General features: G+C 34.9%; 1 protein-coding gene across 3 annotated transcripts in view; it reads left to right on the forward strand.

Annotated features, from left to right (window-relative positions):
* Nucleotides 1–23,326, forward strand: part of didum (dilute class unconventional myosin) — a 696,374-nt gene that overhangs the window by 123,933 nt on the left and 549,115 nt on the right. For 2 of the 3 annotated variants that reach the window (XM_090402302.1, XM_090402303.1), the window contains exon 8: nucleotides 4,102–4,209. In XM_090402302.1, coding sequence (XP_090258428.1) covers nucleotides 4,102–4,209 — 108 coding nt within the window. Of the gene's footprint in view, nucleotides 1–4,101; nucleotides 4,221–23,326 lie in introns of those variants that run through there. The other variant, XM_090402304.1, reaches the window with a different exon arrangement.

Genomic DNA, 23,326 nt, shown 5'->3' on the forward strand with positions numbered 1-23,326 from the left:
TATTCAAGACTTGATGTTTGACAAATAAATAATGCCATGAGAATATGCAGCCCTTTATGAAATGGAAGAAATGCATTCAGTTTTCATCTCTTCAACATAATTATCTTATTAGTCTTATTTAAAAAAAAATCGCCAAAAATAAAGATCAAAAGTAGGCAGCTGAAGAATGGTGAATTCAGTTCATTCTTTAAAATAAAATTTCATCTACGGACAATCAACTCATAATAAACTATCACTATTGGTTTTCTGTCCTGCTGCCTTTTTTTTTTTTTAACTGTACGGAATCCATATAATTATCAATGTTCCAAACTCAGATATCAAACAGAAAATAACAAGGTTTTTATGGTAATAGAGCTTTCCCTGTATTTCAACTTATAGGCTTAAAATTAAGTTTTATTAATATAAAAAAATTCTTATATTAGAAAGAAAATGTGACATACCTAGGTGTGTGTTTTTTTGAAGTTAGGGGGTGACAAAACTTAATGACTGAGATTTGAAAAAAAAAAAAAAAATGAAGGTGATGAACTAATAAGGGAGCATAGAAATAGCAGAAAGAACATGTGAATCATCATCATTTATTTATAATTTAACAATTATAAATAGGGAAACAATCAAAACAAATAAGTAGTCTGTAGTACACTAAGATAGGACTTGGAGGTTGTTGTGACGTGAAGGAAAACCAGGCTTCTCTGTCATATGCTAATTGATGGATCTCTGATGCAGAGAGTTGGGAAAGGGGGGGGGGTACAAGGAAATATTGCTGATGTATTTCCAATATGGAGTTTGGGGGTCTGCCTCTTTTTCCATCTGTAGGGGCATAGAGGACCAGAGCATCAAAGGGTACAGAGGATGGATGTCTGAGTTGGTGGCTGAGCCATTTTATTTAGTTTCTTTGAACAGTACTGACTAGAGGATCTTGCTGGGTTTCATCTAATATAGTAGAGTTGGGAATGTGGTCTTCCCAGGAGTAATCCAGGATATTTCTTAGACAAGTAGTTCCAAAGCTATTTATAATATTGGTTGCTGCTTTTGTTGAGATGTTCCAGGTCTGGGAGCCATATAGAAAGATAGACTGGCCTGTGCACTTGTAAAGATGAATCTTTGTCTCCTTTGAGATGAGGCTCGACTTCCATACTTTATTAAGACTTCGTGGAAGTGCAATGCTTTCTGTTTACTTGTTTTAATGTCTGTTAAGGAATCTGAGATGTGTGATACAAGGTATACAAAGTCCTCTACTTCTTCAAGATGATGATTTTGATTTATATAGATGTGTCCATCTATCTGATGGTTTAATATATTTGTTTTTTGGGAGTTTATTTTTAATCCAAATATTTCTGCAGTTCTCCTGAGGCTATTGAAGTGGTTTTAGGCATCTGTAATGTTGGAGTCAATGAGGACTATATCATCTGCAAAGCTCAGGTCTTCAAGGTGCATCTGTATATATGGGTCTTTGATAAAACATGCGAATAAAACAAATAATAACAATAATGAATAAAAAAGTAATATATTTTAAAATGTTAATTAAAAATTATTTGCATTTCTTCTATCAGCCTTACTGTATCCAAGGATCTGTTATTAACACAATTCATTAATGCTTATAAATATTCATCCTTTATCACTACTTTAAACTAAGAAATCGCAGGCCAGAAATATCTTCCATTCTTCACAGTATTCCCAACAACTTATAGATTATGACAATCACTTTGCCTAAAATCATGTGCTTTCTTCTCAGCGCAATATTGTACCACATCAAAGTCTAATATAGTATTAAAATTACCTTATATCTATGCTCTCTACAAAACCATAAAACACATATTCAAATATTCTAATTTCAAAATTGTCTTCATCAACAGTAACAAACTGCAAAACTTACTAAAACATAAAACCAAGCTTAGACCAGAGTATCACTATGGCATAATGTTATTTATCTATTTAACTGTCATTCAGATGCTATACCTACTACATTCCACCACTATTCGTTCTGTAAAGTTGCAATAATTGAACATTACTGAGATTGTAATATTCCAGTCCCACACTATTTACATCATCACAAAGGAAAAAATACAAAAGCATACTACTAATATGAACAAAACTGCAGCAATATCAATACATGTAATACAGTAAACCCCCCCCCCCATTGAGTTGGCCACAATAAACATGAAAAGACCCTATTATAATCTTGCCCTCTTGGCAGTTAAAAGAAATAAATTGCTTATTATTGAACCAACCAAACTCCACTTAATACATCAATTATTTCATGAATCACATGGCAAGCTTGTAGTTAATTTTCTCAGCCTAAAAACTATCAGCACACCATAATTCATGTTGTTGGCTTGCTGTAATATTACAAGTTTTTTTGTTCTATAATATTTAGTTAATATTTTAAAATTCATAATTTTTTATTCAGTATCTTCATTATTGGTTTTATTCATGTGTCATTTCGGCCTATTTCTATGCTCTCTTTACTTGTTGGTTCTTCACCTTGAACATTCCACCCTTTCCCACCAATCTCATACTATTTTGACTCAGTCATTTAAATTTTGTACTAAATAATAAATAATGTCATCCCTACTTTCAAAAAACATACCCAAGTATGTCATATTCTGTTTCTTATGTAATAAATGCGCAGGTCTGGTCTCCTGGTTTCCGTTGTGATTCTGATACATTGGAGAGAGTACAAAGGAGTGTGTTTAAAATGATATCAGGATTGTGGAATACTGATTATAAAGGTAGATTGAGAATTTGTAGACTGCAGACACTAGCAAACCGGAGAAAGAGGGGTGATATGATTGAGACTTACAAACTTCTGAAAGGGTCACACAGGATTTCAATTGATGGAAGTTTTCAGTTTATGGAGGGTGGGAAAAGGACGAGAGGACATCCTTGGAAGCTGAGAATGAAGACCACCAAGAAGGGTGTGAGGGCTGGATTTTTCTCTCAGAGGGTGGTGCATGATTGGAATGGATTGCCTTTGGATGTTACACTTCCAAGACTACTACTAGATGGCTCAAAGAAAGGCAAATCAATGTAATTCCTTGGCCGACAAACTCACCAGATTTAAACCCCATTGGGAATTTGTGGAGAATTATGAAGAAACATGTTAAAGTTGTCCCAAGATATTGGTACAAAAAAACAAAATGAACTTGTTTCTAGTCTACTGACTATATGGTAATGTTGTGATAAAAAAAAAAAAGACTGTGAACCATTAGTAAATATGTCCAACCATTTACGAACAGTCATAAAAGCTGAGGGAGATGTAACAAAATATTCATGTTGCTTTCCTTTGACTGTAATTTTTTGTGCATTTATTTTCACATTATTTTAACATTTTGAACCATGTTAAAAATTATGCTAATTTTGTGAATGTTTTCAAATAACAATTTTCTTATAATTTGCATTACATTTTATGTGTTTACATGGTTATATAATCTACAAAGTATGTAGATTTAGATGATGGTAATTTAGAATTGCAAATCATTCAACACATTTTTTTTTTGATTATTGTAATTTTTTGATTTGGACGTGCATCAATATGTCAACTCAGTATTTCTATAATTCCTCTGTTTGCTTCCCTTCTTCCCCATTAATACTTCTTATGTTGGTTGTTTCTGTCTTCATTTCTTTTATGTTCCTCAGTAGCTCACTTTTCATAATTTTCCATAGTTCCCTAACAAAAGCAGTTGGGGGAGTGGAAGCTTTCATTTCTTCTTTTCATTTATTACTGGACAGTGCCTCAGCTTGATATCTCTATTATACCATTATGTTTGTATTTTCAGTCAGTATAGTATGTTTGCTCAGCAATTCCAGATTTTTCAGCCTATCTACATTTATTCAGAAACCAAATAGATATTTAGTAATGGAATATATCACATTACTAGACATCTATTTGTCAGTGGGAGCATGCCATGGGACAATGACGATTGGATGTAGGATAAGAAGCCCTAATTCTCTTCATCCCTTTATACTATAAGGAGGTTTCCTTTGAGTTATCTAGCTTCAACCCTTAAATAATTCATACATTTTTCTGTGCATTAAGATTTTATATTATTATTGTATGTATATATGTATTTTTTTAATGTATTATTTTTATGGTACTTGTAGGAGATCAAAATAATTTTCACTATACTAGCCAAGGTGATTCACCTATTATTCCAGGAGTTGATGATGCAAAGAACTTTCAAGAAACACGAAATGCCTTTACTTTATTAGGTAAAGAAAATGTAAACAAATGTTATACATGTGTGTGAGTGCGTGTATTTTTTTTCTTTCTTTATTTTTTCTTGATACTTTGATATATCTAAGAATTATATTTTAACAGTTTAACTATCTAAACTTTTATTACTAGTATTTGTCTGACTTATATAGTGCAACTTTTAATTGTTAATGAACTGTTCAGTATACTTTTACATTTTTATAAAGACACGAATATTCCAAGTTTCGACCCAGACCCAGTTTTTTAATAATGTTGGAATTACAGCCTTGTTACTAAATTCTTGATAAAACATCTATAAACCTCAATACTTGGCTTACCAGTTTTTCCCAACAGCATTTTGTAAATGTCTTACAAATTGCACTACAATTAAACTAGAAATGTAAGCATTTATAGTTTAATGTATTGACCTGTTCTTAACGCAAATTTAGACATTAATTAGAACTAAACAATCATAATTTTAATACAATACTACTGCAACCACAATGTTAGTTTTGCAAAATAAATTAATTTAATAAAGGAAAAATGAATTTATTCTGGTATTATATTTTGTCTTTGATATAGTTAAGATATAGTAAAATCTAGTCATGAGTAAAAAATGTGTAGAATTTCTGTGAAAGTATATATCACTAGTGATGTCAACTCTAGTAACTTGTGTATGCAAATGAAATAGTTTGTTATAATGAACTTCCTTTAGAATGTTATATGTTTTCTAGAACTTTGGAAGTTTGTGATCGGTATAAGACTGTTTGCTAATAATTGACTTAGTACTTTTAGTAATACTCATTTTCTAGATTACTAGTTATCCTGCTGCTGTATAGTGATGTACAATCCCTGTCATCCAAATCATACCTCCAAAGTCTTGCATGAGGTGGCTGATGTCTACTTGTTATTTAGGAACCCAACCAAACAAAACATGCTCTTTACTGCATATTAAGTAATTCCATTCTTTCATTATCTTTCTCTTCCTTCTTTGTGATTGCTTTGTGATGCTTCTGCATTCTCTAAAGTGCTAGCTGGATTTCTGTTAAGCACATGGACTAGTAATCACTAACACAACATAAAGATATGCACAAACTTACATGGAAAGAAGACACTAGAGAAAGAAAATACTTATTGACCATACCAAGGCTCTAGAAATACCACTTAAATCTATCATCATCATAAAGTTCCTGATATTTCCCCCCAAGGAATGTTACAGCGAGGTTACTATGCAAGCACTACATGATTAAGTTTATGTTATTATTAATCTCATATCAACAATTTTCCTCCAAATCAATCTGTTACTTGTGAGCACTTCAATATTGTCATATCTAACATCCCATGCTTCTAAGGCACTTCTGACTGAATCCATCCACCTAGGCCCTGATCATCCTCTGGGTCTTTTTCCTGCCATCTTGGCACCAAACCTTTTTTTTTAACCATTCTATTTAAGTGGCCATACCACCTTAGATTAGCTCTGCTGACACATTCTTGAATGCTAATAATGTCAAGTTCCTTTCTAATATCTTCATTTTTAACATGATTCTGCCATTGATGCCATCGTTCACGCCCCTCATTTTTCCACAGAACCCTCATATCTGTGGTCTGTAGTCTTTGATCAAGTGCTTTATTTCTAACCCAACTCTCAGACGCATAACTCAAAACTAGTTAGAACACTCTCTTGTATACTGCTAGTTTGGTGTTTTGGCTAATTTCTCTCTTATTCCATATAAATTTATTCAGCTGGCTGCCCACCATACCAGTTTTGCTTATTCTGTTGTCTATTTCCAGATTTTACCTGCCATCTTCACTAAAAGCTGTGCCTAAATAGCTGACTATTTTAATTGTTGTATAGGTTTTCCATTGAGATTGCAAAGTTTGCTGTATTTCTACCTGTTTTCTTAGTCTCTTTCTTTGTATTGCTGGTTTTCATCCACATTTTGTTATAGCTGTTTTCAGTTTAGTTGGCAAATCCTGGAGACTCGCACTGGATTTATTTAGGAGTACAATATCTGCAAAGAACCAAGTTTATTATCTCATTAAGAGATAACAACAAACTTAGTTCTTTATTTTATGCCACTTTCTTTCATAATGCAGTCCATATAGATAATGAATAAGAGTGGGGATGGTGTGCATTCTTCTCCTACATCTGATTTTATATTAAACTATCTTTCTGTATTTCCTTCAATTCTAACTGCTGGCTTACAAGTTATATAGACTATATATTTCTATATATGAAGCAATTCAGTACAATTTCATAAAAAGTTTCAAAATGCTCTGAAATCGCTAAGTCTGCATACCTATAACATTCCATTTCCCCATATAATTGTAGCATTTTGAAAAGTTTTTTTCTGGGCACCTTTCATATGCCTATTCCAGTTCTACAAAACTTAATTACAGATCCTTGTTATATTCCCATGATTTCTCAACTATTTGTTGTAAAGTAAACATTGATCTTGACAACCTCTGTGTGGCCTGAATTCAGCTTGTTCTTCTCCAGTTTTAATGCTTCACAGTATTTCTTAGCCTTTTCTCTAGTATGCTTGATAAATCTTACCTGAAACACTCAGTAGAGAAATTCTTGTAATTCTTATATTCAGTTTTATTTTGGTTTTATTGATGGTGTTTTTATTTTTCTATTCTTGCAGATTACTTCAACGCATGCATAGCTAGTAGAATTAGCTAATGTTTTTTTCAGAGTTTGTCACTGATACTCCAAAGTATGATTTTTTTTTTTCTAACAGACCATTTCCTTTTTTCTTCAATAATGTTTGTATGGTTATCGACTGTTCACCTGTAAAAGCTGCTCGCCACTAATTCTTTTTTAAAATTCTGAATTAGCATGAAGACATCACTATCAGCAATAACACAGTCAATGAGACTTTTCTGATATCTTCTCTCCTTGTGAATTTCTGCACATCTTTATGTTGAAACATGGTGTTAGTAATTACTAGTCCATATCCTCAATAGAAATAGTCTGATAAAGGTTTCTGTGGTTAAGAAGTTCTGTAGGAAGTTTTTGGTATTGAGATCACATTGTAATATAAGGAGTTTATTAAAAATAAGTAATTAAAACCCAACAAGTGTAGTGTGTCATAAGACTTACATCATCGGGCGTAATGGTACATAAACGTTTTACACAACAAAAGCCTGTTAACGATTAATTACACATACTAGATGTTTTTGATAACTTCACAACTGTTAAATAATTGATTTATATTTTGCATTCAGGTTTATCAATTAATGTTACGTGACTACACAAATTAAAGATACCAAGAAATTATATATACTTGGTTTAATCCTTTATCCAAGTGTAAGCAAAGAAGTTGGTACCTGAACTATTTTCTGGACTGGGGCAACTTGTATAAAGAAGCTAATGACTTCACATCACTTGCCTTAGTATCCCATAAAGCAAAGCATATAACCTTACCGGTATGTATAATGCTATGCATCGGTGGCGGCCGGTGAAAATTTTAAGTGGGGGTGCTGCATATACATCATCAATATCCTGACATGTACACTGATGGGGTGTAGAGGATATGATAGTACTACATGAAAAATTTATATCATTACTAACTTCCTATCTACAATTTTTCTCCAAATCAGTCTGTTACCTGTCAAGACTCCAATATTATCAGGTCTTATATTTCTGTCTTCTAAGGCACTTTTTACCGTATCAATCCATCTATATCCTGATCTTCCTCTGGGTTCTTTTCCTGCCAACCTGTCAGAGAACACTTGTTTTACTAATCTTTCCTCACCCATTCTGTTTAAGTGACCATACCACCTGAGATTAGCTCTGCAAACGCATTCCTGGATGCTAACAATGTCAAGTTCTTTTCTAATATCCTCGTTTTTAATATGATATTGCCATTGATGCCATCTGTTCACGCCTCTAATCTTTCTCAAGACTCTCATATCTGTGGTCTCTAGTCTTTGGTCAAGTGTTTTACTTCTGACCCAGCTCTCAGATCCATAAGTTAAAACTGTCTTGTATACAGCTAATTTAGTGTTCTGACTAATTTCTCTCTTATTCCATATAAATTTATTCAATTGACTTCCTACCATACCAGCTTTGTTGATTCTGTTGTCTATTTCCATATTTAATTTACCATCTTCAGTAAAAATCGTGCCTAAGTAGATGAAATGTTTTACTTCCACAGGTTCTCTGTTCACAACACAGTTGACATTTTCAACGATTCTACCTATTTTCATTGTCTTTGTCTTTTTAATGCTGACCTTCATACCATATCTATTACAACAGTTATTCAATTTAGTTAGAGAATCTTGCAGACCTGTAGAGGATTTATTTAGAAGTATAACATCATCTCCATAAAGCAAAGTGCTGACATTAACATCTCCAATTTTGATATCATGTTTAATACCACTTTCCGTCACAATGTGATCCATATAGATAATGAATAACAGAGGGGATAATGTACATCCTTGTCTCACACCAGATTTAACATTAAACCATCTTCCTGAACCTCCTTCAGTCCTAACTGCTGACTTACAACTCAAATAAAGATTAATTATTGCTTGATATAATGTCTCATTGACACCATATAACTGTAGCGTATTGAATAGCTTCTCTCTTGGCACCTTGTCATATGCCTTTTCCAGATCGACAAAACTTAAATACAGATATTTGTTATATTCCCATGCTTTCTCAACTATTTGTAGTAAAGTGAAGATCTGATCCTGACAGCCTCTATTTGGCCTGAATCCAGCTTCATGTTGGAGGCTTAATGGATTTTTTACAACACTCAAAAAGAATTAAAATAGAATTTAATACTTCCTATATTTCGTCCTAGTCACTAGGACATCTACGAGGATTACAAAAACAATTAATGTAACATGCCCACTGCAAACTTGCTACCCTTATCTGTTCTACGAAAGATCAGCTCCCTCCTCTCTCTCTGCCTGGAGTTTACAAAGTACCCTGTTCCTGTAAGCTGGCGTACTTTAGACAGGCAGGCAGATCAGCATCCATCCGCCTGAAGGAACACAAGTCTTACATCTGTAAACACAACTATGGACATTCAGGCTTGGCTGACCATGCTTTGGACACCACCCACAGGGTATCATGGAAGAAAACCACCATGCTCAACCACAACAAATTCAAGAAAGAGAGACTTTTCTTAGAAGCAGCAGCAGCTCTCAGAAACCAACCAAATCTTAATAAATACGGTTGCATTAAGCTTCTGAAGATTTGGGAAACACTCATCACCAGAGGTCCCACCTTACATTCCAGGCCACCTACTACCGCCCTTAGAGGGTGCTATACCTAGATAGGACTTTAGTGTCACCCACGTGGTTGGCTTAGTATTGTATGATATTTGTGTGCATGTTACATTAATTGTTTTTGTAATCACCGTAGATGTCCTACTGACTAGGACGAAATATAGGAAGTATTAAATTCTATTTTAATTTTTTTTAAGTGTTGTAAAAAATCCATTAAGCCTCCAACATGATGTCCTAAGAGCACTCAAGCCTTTACACATGAATCCAGCTTGTTCTTCACCAAGCTTTCCTTCCACAATTCTTCTCAACCGTTTCTCAAGTATACTTGCAAGACCTTGCCAGGAACACTCATTAGGGAAATACCTCTGTAATTTTCACATTCAGTTTTATTTCCCTTTTTATATTTGTACTATTAGAGCTCTACTCCAATCGTCAGGAATTCGTCCCTCTGTCCAAGCTTTCTGAACTATGCAGTGCAGCCACTGTAAGACTTTTATACCACCATACTTCAGCATTTCTGGTTGAATATCATCTACTCGTGCTGCCTTTCCACATTTCAAGCCTTCGATGGCTTTTTCTGCTTCAAGGATATCTTTTTCTCCTGTTTTCATGTCACCTTCATCATCTCTAACTCCTTTTACAGCACTCTTTCCTCCATTTCTTAGCTTCTTTAACAACCACCAGAATATCTTACCACCTTCTTGATATTAATTTTCTATGTTCTTGCCAAAATCCTCCCATGACTTTTGTTTAGCTAGTTTTACACAGTATTTTACTTTCTTACATCATCAAATTCCTGCCATGTACCCACACGGGGCGTACAGGATATGATAGTACGACATGAAAAAATTATATCATTACTAACTTCCTATCTACAATTTTTCTCCAAATCAGTCTGTTACTTGTCAAGACTTCAACATTATCAGATCTTATATTTCTATCGTCTAAGGCACTTTGTACCGTATCAATCCACCTATATCTTGGTCTTCCTCTGGGTCGTTTTGCTGCCAACCTGGCAGAGAACACTTGTTTTGCTAATCTTTCCTCGCCCATTCTGTTTAGGTGACCATACCTTCTGAGATTAGCTCTGCTAACACATTCCTGGATGCAGACAATGTCAAGTTCTTTCCTAATATCCTCGTTTTTAATATGATATTGCCATTGATGCCATCTGTTCACACCTATAATCTTTCTCAGGACTCTCATATTTGTGGTCTCTAGTCTTTGGTCAAGTGTTTTACTTCTGACCCAGCTCTCAGATCCATAAGTTAAAACTGGTTTGAACACTGTCTTGTATACAGCTAATTTAGTGTTCCGACTAATTTCTCTCTTATTCCATATGAATTTATTCAATTGACTTCCCACCATACCAGCCTTGCTGATTCTGTTGTCTATTTCTATATTTAATTTACCATCTTCAGTAAAAATCGTGCCTAAGTAGCTGAAATGTTTTACTTGTTCCACAGGTTCTCCATTCGCAAAACAGTTGACATTTTCAATGATTCTGCCTATTTTCATTGTCTTTGTCTTTTTATTGCTGACCTTCATACCATATCTATTACAACAGCTATTCAATTTAGTCAGAGAATCTTGCAGACTTGTTGTGGATTTATTTAGAAGTATAACATCATCCGCATAAAGCAAAGAGCTGACATTAACATCTCCAATTTTGATATCATGTTTAATATCACTTTCCTTCATAATGTGATCCATATAGATAATGAATAACAGAGGGGATAATGTACATCCTTGTCTCACACCAGATTTAACATTAAACTATCTTCCTGTACTTCCTTCAATTCTAACTGCTGACTTACAACTCAAATAAAGACTAAGTATTGCTTGATATAATGCCCCATTGACACCATATAACTGCAGCGTATTGAATAGCTTCTCCCTTGGCACCTTATCATATGCCTTTTCCAAATCGACAAAACTTCAATACAGATCTTTGTTATATTCCCATGCTTTCTCGACTATTTGTCGTAAAGTGAAGATCTGATCCTGACAGCCTCTGTTTAGCCTGAATCCAGCTTATTCTTCACCAAGCTTTTCTTCCACAATTCTTCTCAACCGTTTCTCAAGTATACTTGCATAGATTTTGCCAGGAACACTCAGTAGGGATATACCACTGTAATTCTCACATTCAGTTTTATTTCCCTTTTTATATATGGGTACTATGAGAGCTCTACTCCAATCATCGGGAATTCGTCCCTCTCTCCAGGCTTTCTGAACTATGCAGTGCAGCCGCTGTAAGACTCTTATACCACCATACTTCAGCATTTCTGGTCGAATATCATCTACTCCAGCTGCTTTTCCACATTTCAAGCCTTTGATGGCTTTTTCTACTTCAAGTATGGATATGTATTCCTGCCTGCATGCCTGGTCAGTGTTTTTTACCACTGTGCTGTCATCACTACTTGTTTCATTTAACAGTTTTTCAAAGTAATTACTCCATACTTCAAGGATATCTTTTTCTCCAGTTTTCATGTCACCTTTATCATCTCTAATTCCTTTTACAGCACTCTTTCCTCCATTCCTAAGTTTCTTCAACAACCTCCAGAATATTTTGCCACCTTCTTGATATTTATTTTCTATATTCTTGCCAAAGTCCTCCCATGACTTTTGTTTAGCTAGTTTTTCACAGTGTTTAGCATTCTTGCATTTGTCTCTATATTCTCTAAGAGCACAAGCTGATTTATTTGACAGGAACTTTTGATATGCTTTCTTCTTTTCCTTCACTGCCTCTTTAACTTGCTGAGCCCACCAGGGAGTTCTGATTTTTTTATCCTTGCGGACAACCTCACCACATGCCTCTCTGGCAGAATCAATCAATGTTTTCTTCAGAGTTTGCCACTGATTCTCCAAGGTTTGATTCCTGTTCTCAAACTCTTTCATTTTTTCTTCAATAATGTTTGTGTATTTTAGTCTACAGTTTACATCTGAGAGCTGCTCAACTTTTATTCGCTTTAAAACTTTCTTACGTATTATTCTTTTCAATATGAAATTCAATTTTATCCTGCTCAAGACTAAATAGTGATCACTTTCAATTTCAAATCCTCTGTACACTCTGGTGTCCTGCACCAGGGAGAAAACATCACTATCAACAATAACATAGTCAATGAGACTTTTCTTATTCCTAGCCTCTTCTCTCCATCTCTGTATTCTCTAAGAGCACAAGCTGACTTATTTGCCAGCAACTTTTGATATGCTTTCTTCTTTTCCTTCACTGCCTCTTTAACTTCCAGTGTCCACCACGGAGTTCTGATTTTTCTGTCCTTGCAGACAACCTCACCAACATGCCTCTGTGGCTAATCAATCAGGGTTTTCTTCAAAGCTTTCCACTGAATCTCCAAGGTTTGTTTCCTATTCTCAAAATCTTTAATTTTTTTCTTCAATAATCTTTGTGTATTTTAGTCTACAGTTCACATCTGAGAGCTGCTCAACTTTTATTCGCTTTAAAACTTTCTTACGTGTTGTTCTTTTCAATAAGAAATTCAATTTTATCCTGCTCAAGACTAAATAGTGATCGCTTCCAATTTCCAATCCTCTGTATACTCTGGTGTCCTGAACCAGAGAGAAAACATCATTATCAACAATAACATAGTCAGTGAGACTTTTCTTATTCTTTGCCTCTTCTCTCCATGTGAATTTGTGCACATATTTATGTTTGAACATGGTGTTAGTAATAACCAGTCCATATCCTGAGCAGAAATCCAACAGGTATTTGCCATTATTATTAGCTTTGCTCTTTTCTTCAAATTTTTCCCAAATATTTTTGTATGTCTGACAATCATTTCTTACTCTGCTATTTAGATCTCCAACAAGGACCAACTTTTCCTTTTTCATTGTGTCAGTTGCTTTCTCTAAAGCATCAAAAAATTCCTCTCCTTCTACCTTATTAGAACCTTCTGTGGGACATAGGCACAGATAAGTCTCATAGTCCAATTTCCCATTCTGATATTTGTCCACATCACTCTACTTGACTGTCTGCCATTCAAGAAGATGAGCCTCGTATTTTGTGTTGAATACTATGTCTACTCCTTCTTTTCCTTGATTGTCATTTCCTGAATCTAACATTTTGTTTTTATTGCTCAGAAAGATCTCACCAATTTTTGTCTTTTTTTTTGTTTCAGTCACCCCTATTATGTAGATCTGGTACGTATCTAATTCCTCAGCTAGCTCCATCTCTTTGCCGTTCAGGCTTCTTATGTTGATAGTATCGATCTTTAACTCTGGTGATGTTGAGTTGGAGTGGGTTTTCAGATTTGTTCCAGTAGCTGACTTTTCGCTGTTCGTCCTGGTTCCCTGGCGAAAACAATGGGGACCTTATTTAACTGGGCGACGCCCTAGCCGGCATGATTTTTTTTTTTTTTTTTTTTTGCTGTATATACAAAAAAATCGTTTTTTTTTCCCTAATCAGTAATGAATTTATCAATAAATAAATTTACATATTAAAAATTGCTTTATTAAAAATATTTCATCCTCACCACGAACAAACACCAGTAATAAAAGTTTCGTATCAATTGCAATGAGAAGTGCAAACGAATATCGGCGTTAAATCGCAGTGCATTTGTTTCGTGTAACAATAATTGAAAAAATATAATTCTTTTCATATTTTCAACAGTGACACTCGTCATAATTCAGCCTTGTATCTATAATAAATAAATAATTATGTTATTTTACCAAAATAAACTATGATTTACAAAAAAAAGTTCACCACGAACACGCGCCAATAATAAACGTTTCATATCTCACAGAAATAACGCACACAGGCATAAGATACACTGCTGCCCAAGCAGCAGTGTATCTAATGACGTAAAATGTACAAACGAATATCGGCATTAGATCGCAGTGCATTTGTTTCGTGTAACGATAATTAAAAAAATATCATTCTTTTCATATTTTTAACAGTGACACTCATCATAAATCAGCCTTGTATCTATAATAAGTAAATAATTATATGTTATTTTAAGAAAATAAAATAAGATTTAGAAAAAATTGTTCACCACAGACACGCACCAATAATAACCGTTTCATATCTCACTATATCATTTATAAGGCACGTGAACATACTAAAAATACACTGCTGTTTGAGCAGTTACGGTTGGGAATAACGTAACCGTACAATGACAAGCGCAAACTATCGGCGTTAGATCGCAGTGCATTTGTTTTGTAATTTAAAGCATTAATCAAACAATTTCAATTATTAACTATTCAATCAATGTCAAAACATCAGCTGTAACCTTTAACATGTTGTAAGCATTGTTATTATTTATAAACACAAACAAATTTTAATTTTTTCATTTTTTCCTTCAGGGTGCTGCAGTGTCACAGTGCTTATGTATGGGCTGCCACTGCTATGCATTATGGGAAGGGTCACTACCCAGACCGGTTTCGACCTTTATTGCGGTCTCATCATTGGGAGCCAGACCCAGAGGTGATACTAAGGTTGACGTAATTCAGAAGTCATATTTTCACATATGAGTAGCCAAAAGGTGTCACACCTTATTATTAAAATACTCTGGATTAGAGAAATTTGTTGGAAGTTTTTCCACTTGTTTATACTATAAATTAAAGATACCAAGAAATTATATACTTAGTTTAATCCTTTATCCAAATGTAAGCAAACAAGTTTGTACCTGAACTATTTTCAGAACTGGGACAACTCGTATAAAGAAGCTAATGACTTTATATCACTTGCCTTAGTATCCCATAATGCAAAGCATATCTCTTTGTGGACATGTATAATGCTCTGCATTATGGGAAGGGTCACTAACCGGACCAGTTTTGACCTTTATTTAGGTGTTATCAGTGGGAACCAGACCTGGGATTAAACCAAGTATATAATTCCTTGTTATCTTTAATTTATAGTATAACCAAGTGAACAATCTTCCAACAACATTCTCTAATCCAGAGTATTTTAATAATAAAGTATGACACCTTTTGGCTACTTGCATATGAAAATATGACTTCTGCATTACTTCAACCTTGGTATCATCTCTGGGTCTGGCTATCCCACTGATGACACTTCAGAAAGGTCAAAACTGGTCTGGGAACATTTGGACTATGTTACATTCCACAAGCTAGAGCAATCAAGACTTGGAGCATGCTATCACCACCAGACACTGTACTTTGGAAGAAAATCATGATTCTCCATAAAGTAATAATCTCTTGGAATGTTTATTCGAAGAGAGTTGTGAGACCTTGCTACGTCAACTGAATCTAAATAAAAATTATGAAATAAAATTATTCTTCTTACTGGAAGTAGTTCTTCACAAATTCCAGAATTAACTTAAATTTAATTGTCTGTGTGTCTGTCCATATTATTTATTTATTTTATGTTAAAGTTATCTTTACTATGACTTTAATATAATTAGACCATGAAGCTTTACATTATGTACGTGCAATTCACATGCATCATTGTTCAATATATACTGATTTCTGTTCTTATTTAATTTGAAAGTCATAACTGAAGATGCCCTTAATATCAGGGAAACCTTTATACTAATTAAAATATATATATAATTTAAATTTCTGTTTCATTTATTAATACTCTTTTAGTTTTTTTTTTACATGTCTCCCATTATTATTTGCATTTGTACTTTTTCATGTTATGTTGTGTTCTGAATTTGTCATTCCTGCCATTCATTTGTGTTCTGTCATCAGTGTATGATATCTTGTCATTTCCTTTGTTTCTGTGATTTCCTTTGTCTCCTTTTACAATTTTTTCTTTTGTTATCTGTTTTCAGTAACTATTTTCTTTATTCTGTTTCCACCATATCCTTTGTTTCTGTGATTTCCTTTGTCTTCTTTTACAATATCTTCCTTTATTATCTGTTTTCAATAGCTATTTTCTTTATTCTGTTTCCCACCATATTTTTTTGTTTCACTGGAATGGAGTGAATGAATGTTTCAAACAAAAGCATATGGCTTAAATACAGTAGGTACTACAGCAAACTCCCAAGGAATAAAGAAGTAGTTTGTTATAGCACATGGTTTGTTATAGTGATCAGTCTTATTTCCCCTAATTCACTATAACAAACTACTTATTCTTAGGAGTTTGCTGTAGTGCCTACCTCCTTCCCCTGTAAGGTGTGATACTAGGTTAACAATTCATAAAATTGTACTGAATTGCTAAAAATTTGTTTTTAATGAAAAATGTTCAAATGCTCTGAAATCGCTAAGTCTTCATACCTATATGTACTCTAGGTATACAGTAAGTGAGGCTTTTGACAATAACAATCGCATCATGTTTTATTGCTTGTCTTTATATTTATATATATAGCTGATGTGTGTGTATATACACACACACACACACACACATCACAGTTGATGTTACTGTAGTGTACACACACACACACACACACACACACACACAAAATTCAAAACTTATAATACTTCAGTGTCACATGCAAGCAAGTTTTTGAAAAGAAAGGTTGGAGGTTGTAATAACAAACTTGCATTTTGAAATATTTCTTTTAAGGGGGTGGGGAAGGAACATATTGGTTTAGAAACAGAAATACCAGCATCATTTTTTTTTTTCATATTACCTAATTACAGTTAGATGACCATTAGTTTTTATCTTTAATAAAGATTTCTGAGAACAAAATTAGTTTAATGAAGCAGTTAAGGGTCAAAGCTGCATAACTGAGAGGAGACATTCCACATAGCCTTTAAAGGAATGTAGAGAACCAACCAGGGCTTCTGACCTAATGTCAAATCTTCACCTTCTCATGGTGCACCCTGTTAGGTATATCTACCTGGATACCGAATAAACAAGGATGGGCTGGCAATTTGGGATTTAGCTGACCAAATTATATTCTTATTGGCCTAAACCACAATTAAAAATGATGCAACTGCATGACAGAATTTCATGCTGGCTAGGGCGTCACCCAGTTAAACAAGGTGCCCTGTTGTTTTCACCAGAGAACCAGCATGAACAGCGAAAGTCAGCAACTGGAACAAATCCTGAAACACATCCCAACTCAACATCACCAAAGTTCAAGATCAGTACTGTCAGCTTTGGAAGCTTGAATGGCAAAGAAATGGAACTAGCAGAAGAATTGGATAAGTACCAGAACGACATAATAGGGGTGACTGAAACAAAAAAGACAAAAACTGGTGAGATCTTTCTAAGCAATAAATACAATAAGTTATATTCAGGCAATAACAATCAGAAAAAACAAGGAGTAGCTATATTCAACACTAAATATGAGGCTAAACTTCTTGAATGGCAGGCAATATCAAGTAGAGTGATGTGAGCAAATATCAGAATGGGGAACTGGACAATTAGACTTATTTGTGCCTGTGTTCCCACAGAAGGTTCTACTAAGGCAGAAGTGGAGGAATTTTTTTGTGCTTTAGAGAAAGCAACTGACACAATGAAAAAGGAGAAGTTGGTCTTTATCTAAATAGGGTAGGAAATGATTTGTCAGACATACAGAAATATATTTTGGGAAAATTTGGAGAAAAGAGCAAAGCTAATAATGTCAAATACCTGTTGGATTTCTGCTCAGGACATAGACTGCTTATTATTAACACAATGTTCCAACATGAAGGAGGGGACTGTAGAAGGAAAGAGGCCACGAGGCAGACCAAGAATTTCATATATAAATAACATAATGATGCTAACTGGCACTAAGAGTTATGAAGAGATAAAGAGGAGGTCACAAGACAGGATGTTGTGATGTGCTGCTATAATTACCAATCTTCGGATTGATGCACCAAAGAAGAAGAAGAAGAAGAAAGGTGATATGAAAATTGGAGAAAAAACTATTCTTGCTGTATGGAGTAATTACTTTGAAAAATTGCTAAATGAAACAATCAGTGACAGCACAGTGGTAAAAAAAAAACACTCAATAGGCATGCAATCAAGAATACATATCCATGCTTGATGTATAAAAAGCCATTAAAAACCTGAAATGTGGAAAGGCAGCAGGAGATGATATTTGACCAGATATGCTAAGTATGACCAGAAATGTCCCTCTATCCAGGCCTTCTGCATAGTTCAGAAGGCCTGGATAGAGGGACAAATTCCAGATGATTCGAGTGGAGCTTGCATAGTACTGATATATAAAAAGGGTAATAAAACTGAATGTGAAAATTACAGAGGTATTTCCCTACTGAGAGTTCCTTGTAAAATTTATGGAAGTATGCTTGAGAAACAGTTGTGAAGGATTGGGGAAGGGGAGCTTGGTGAAGAACAAGCTGGATTCAGGCCAAATAAAAACTGTTAGTATCAGACACTTTGCGACAAATAGTTGAGAAAGTATGGGAATGTAACAGAGATCTGTATTTAGGTTTTGTAGATCTGGAAAAGTCATATGACAAGGTGTCACGAGAGAAGCTATTCAAAATGCTACAGTTATATGATGTTAATGGGACATTACATCAAGCAATATTTAGTCTTTATTTGAGTTGTAAGTCAGCAGTTAGAATTGAAGGAAGTGCAAGAAGATGGTTTGATGTTAAATCTGTTGTCAGAGAAAGATGTAGATTATCCACTCTGTTATTCATTATCTATATGGATCACATTATGAAGAAAAGCAGTATTAAACCTGATATCAACATTGAAGATGTTAAAAGTTTATTTTTCACTTGGTTAGAGTATAATATTATACTTTAACCAAGTGAAAAATAAACTTTCAACATCTTTCTCTAAATCCAGAATAAATTATTAAAAAAGGGTGGCACACCATTTGGAAACTCCTATAGGTAGAGATGACCTGCTAATGCTTCTGCCTGGTATCTCAACTTGGGCCTGGCTCCCACTGAAGAGACCTCAGTAAAGGTCGAAACTGGTCTGGGTAGTGGCCCTTCCCTTAATGCATAACATTAGACATATCCGCGAGGAGATGTGTTTTGCATTATAGGAGATACTGAGACAGGAGTGTTGGTAGCTTGCTCCACCTTTGCAACGAGTTGCCCTGGTGTTGTACCACCTTACCCCAGTCCTGAAGATACTTTCAGGCGCAAACTTTGTTTGCTCACACTTGGATAAAGGATTAAACTAAATTTATTATATTGAAGATGTTAATCTTAGCGCTTTACTTTATGCAGATGATGCTATTCTTCTGAATAAATCCAGTACAAGTCTGCAAGATTCTCTGACTAAATTGAGTAACTATTTAATGTGATAATCACCAATAACAATACAAAGACGATGAAAATAGGTAGAAGCAGTGAAAATATCAACTGCATCATGAATGGAGAACCTATAGAACAAGTAAAACATTTCAGCTACTTATATACAATTTTTAGTGAAGATAGTAAGTTAAATATGGAAATAGACAACAGAATCAACAAAGCTGGTATGAGGAAGCCAACTGAATAAATTTATGTGGAATAAGAGAGAAATTAGTCAAAACACTAAATTAGCTGTATACAAGACAGTGTTCAAACCTATTTTAACTTATGGATCTGAGAGCTAGGTTAGAAATAAAACACTTGACTGGAGCCCACTGATATAAGAGTCCTGAGAAAGATTAGGGGTCTGAACAGATGGCATCAATGACAATATCGTATTAAAAACAAAGATATTACAAAAGAACATTTTAGCATCTTGGAATGTGTTAGCAAAGTTTAATCTCAGATGGTATGGTCACTTAAACTGATAAAACTGATAATGTTGGAGTCTTGACAAATAAATGATTGATTTGGAGGAAAATTGTTAATAGGAAGTTAGTAACGATATAAGTTTTTCATGTAGTAGTATCATAACAACCCTTAAGGGTACATGTCAAGAATTCGATGATGATGATTGTTCCTATTAAGTAGCAGGAAATGTGTAGTTCCTTATGGTGTGCCAAATGAAAATTACTAAAAACAGCTAAATCTTAAAAAAAAAAAAAAAAAAAAAAAAAAAGTTAAAAATAAAAATTTGAAGCTAAAATTTTTAAAGTAGTAGCTGATACTTTTAAGTCACTTACTGTATTCAAGTTGAAGTGATACTTGCATATAAGTGGCTAAATAAATCTTCCATGTGGTTTTCTGCTCTTAATTCACCCACGTTTTCACTTAAATTTTCTGCTTTGTTATATGTGGCCATCGTTCCAATAATACTCAGTGTAGATGCTGGTAAATGATAGTCTGTACAACTTGCAGGCATACTTGCTTTGTACAGCAAGTATGGCCTCAGGCATAACAACTGTACAATCTGTACAGTTGTTATGCCTGAGGCCATGCTTGACTTACAAAGTTGTCAGCATTGGCAATTCCATCTTGTTTCTTAATTTAGTTTTAACTACATTCATGGAACTAAAAATTCGTTCAATTTCTGCATTAGAATTTGGCAGTATTAATAAATTTATTGCACACTGAGCAATTTCTTTAAATGGATTAATTCCAGATGCATCTTTATATTCTCATGCTTCAGCCCAGAATAGCTCAGTGTTTTCTAAATTTGTCCATTTATTTAAGTGGATAGTATTGTATTGGTATTCAGCAGCAACATATTTTTCTGTTTTCAGCATTATTTCTAAGATGGGAGTAGCAGGTTCTTTTATATGTTTTAGGATATTGTCAACAGAAAAAGAAGTCATCATTCATAAAATATTCAAGTTTTCAGGCAATCTTTGCTTAAGCTGTTTGAAGAGACCAAGAAGAAACTGTCTTGCTCTACTTCTAAGATTTGGCTCATCATTTTGTATTATTTTCTTTTGTATCATCAACTCTGAAATTTTTCTTTGAAATCTGTAACCAAGATTTGGACTGGGATCCAAATAGTCATCAATCTCTACTCTAGAGGGTCGACTGTGGATGATGGTAGCACTAACATATTAGCAATAGAGCGAATCAAATGAGAAAGGTCTTCAAATAATCTCATCTTATCGGCACTGTTAGATGTGAAAATTTTGTTAACTTGCTGAACTTGAACTAGAACAGGATGCAAAAATAAAAGGTACAACAGATTCCTTTCATCTTTGTACATCTCCCACAAAATTTGAGCATTATAACATTTCTCAGTCACACTCACAACTTCGAAGTGAGTTTTTAATTCCAACCACTGGCTGAGAATTCTGTCTACTGCAGGTTCAATGGAGAGCCACCTTGTTGCACAATTGCTTACAATTTTCAGAGGAGCATCATTTTCGTTGATAGTTTGATACAGCTCTTTGTATGCTGCTTGTCTTGAAGAAGAATATGAAAACCATTTATACATTTCAGCAACTAAAAATTCTAATTTTCTTGGGAGAGATTCTGCACAAGTGTGAGACATTGCCAGTTGTAATGAATGGCATACACATCTAATTAAAATTAAGGAGGGAATATATGCCTTCAGTTGTTCATTATTATTATTATTATTATTATTGTTCCGGGCAACTCCAAGGAGTCGACAGACTCATCGAGGGAGGCCCTAACATCATGCCAAGAACAACTATTCGACATTGACACAGTATCTATCATACCTTGCCTTGAACTCATTCACGGCCTAGCACCCACAACAGACTCTGGAAGCTTATTCCACTCATTCACCACTCTCCAAGTAAAAAAACCTAGATCTAACACCCTTGTCAACCACGCTCTTGCCCAGCTTCCATGCATGGCCCCTAGTCCTCCCACCACCAGTCATATTTTCAAAAATATCTTCTGGATCAATCTTGTAGAAACCCTTCAGTAATTCGAATGTCTCAATTCATATCACCCCTCCTTCGCCTCTCGTCCAATCTCTGCAACCCACAAATCTTCAACCTATTCTCATAAGGTTCATTCCACAGACCTTCTATCATCTTGGTCACTCGTCTCTGGATCCTCTCCACTTCCTCCCCATCACAAAGAAACCCTGGTGCCCATAACTGGGCACAGTAGTCCAAATGGGGTCTTATCAAGGCTCGATACAGAGGAACAACAACTTGTTTGTCTCTGCATGTTAAAGTATTTTTCAGAAGCCAAGTGATTTGATGAGCTGATTTAGTCACTTTTGCAATGTGTCCCCTAAACTTCAATTCCCTATCCACCAACACTCCCAAATCCCTGGCCTCATCAATCTCCTGGAGTACGGTTCCACCAATGCGATATACTGCTGCTATTCTTTTCACCCCAAAGTGCATAACCTTACACTTTGCCACATTAAATTGACATCCATTTTTCCTAGTCCAGTCCTCCAAACTATCCAAATCATCCTGTAACATTTTGACATCCTGTGCACTCACAATTGTTCTACCCAACTCCTCTCAAATCCTTTCCTATATCATTGATGAACAAATTGAAAAGCAGTGGTCCAAGAACAGAGCCCTGCGGCACACCACTAGTCACAAGCCGTCTTTTAGACTCCACTCCTGCATAAACCACTCTCTGATATCTCTCCTTCAACCACCCTCCTATCCATCACACCAACCCTATATCTATCCCCAACTGCTCCAGTTTACTGATTAGGGTTCCATGTGGTATCCTGTCAAAGGCCTTGGCAAGGTCCAGTAGTATCACTGTAAACCCATTATCCCTATCCAGTTCAGCCGTCACTGTGTTATAGAACGTGAGCAAGTTACTGAGGCATGAAAAAACCATGTTGTCCCTTCACAAAACCTTCACAAGATCTACCCTTCACAAAACCATGTTGTCCCCCATACAATATCCCATTTTCATCTATCCAATCGTGTATTCTTTTCTTGACTAATTTCTCTAAGACCTTGACAATGATTCCTGATATGCTAATCGGTCGGTAATTTACAACAGCAGTCTTGGAACCACCTTTATGCAGTGGAACTATTTTCCCCTCTTTCCACCCCCTAGGGACTAACCAGACCCGAGACTCAAATTAAATAAAATGGTCAAGGGTACTGACAATTCTTTAGCTGCTTCTCGTACGACACGATCTGGTATACCATCCAATCTCACGGATGTATTGACATTGAGGTTGTGCAATAGACTACTCACCTCCACTTCATT

Source organism: Typopeltis vanoorti, chromosome 13, assembly GCF_054136105.1.
Source record: "Typopeltis vanoorti isolate ZY-2024b chromosome 13, IOZ_Tvanoo_1.0, whole genome shotgun sequence".
NCBI lineage: Eukaryota > Metazoa > Arthropoda > Arachnida > Uropygi > Thelyphonidae > Typopeltis > Typopeltis vanoorti.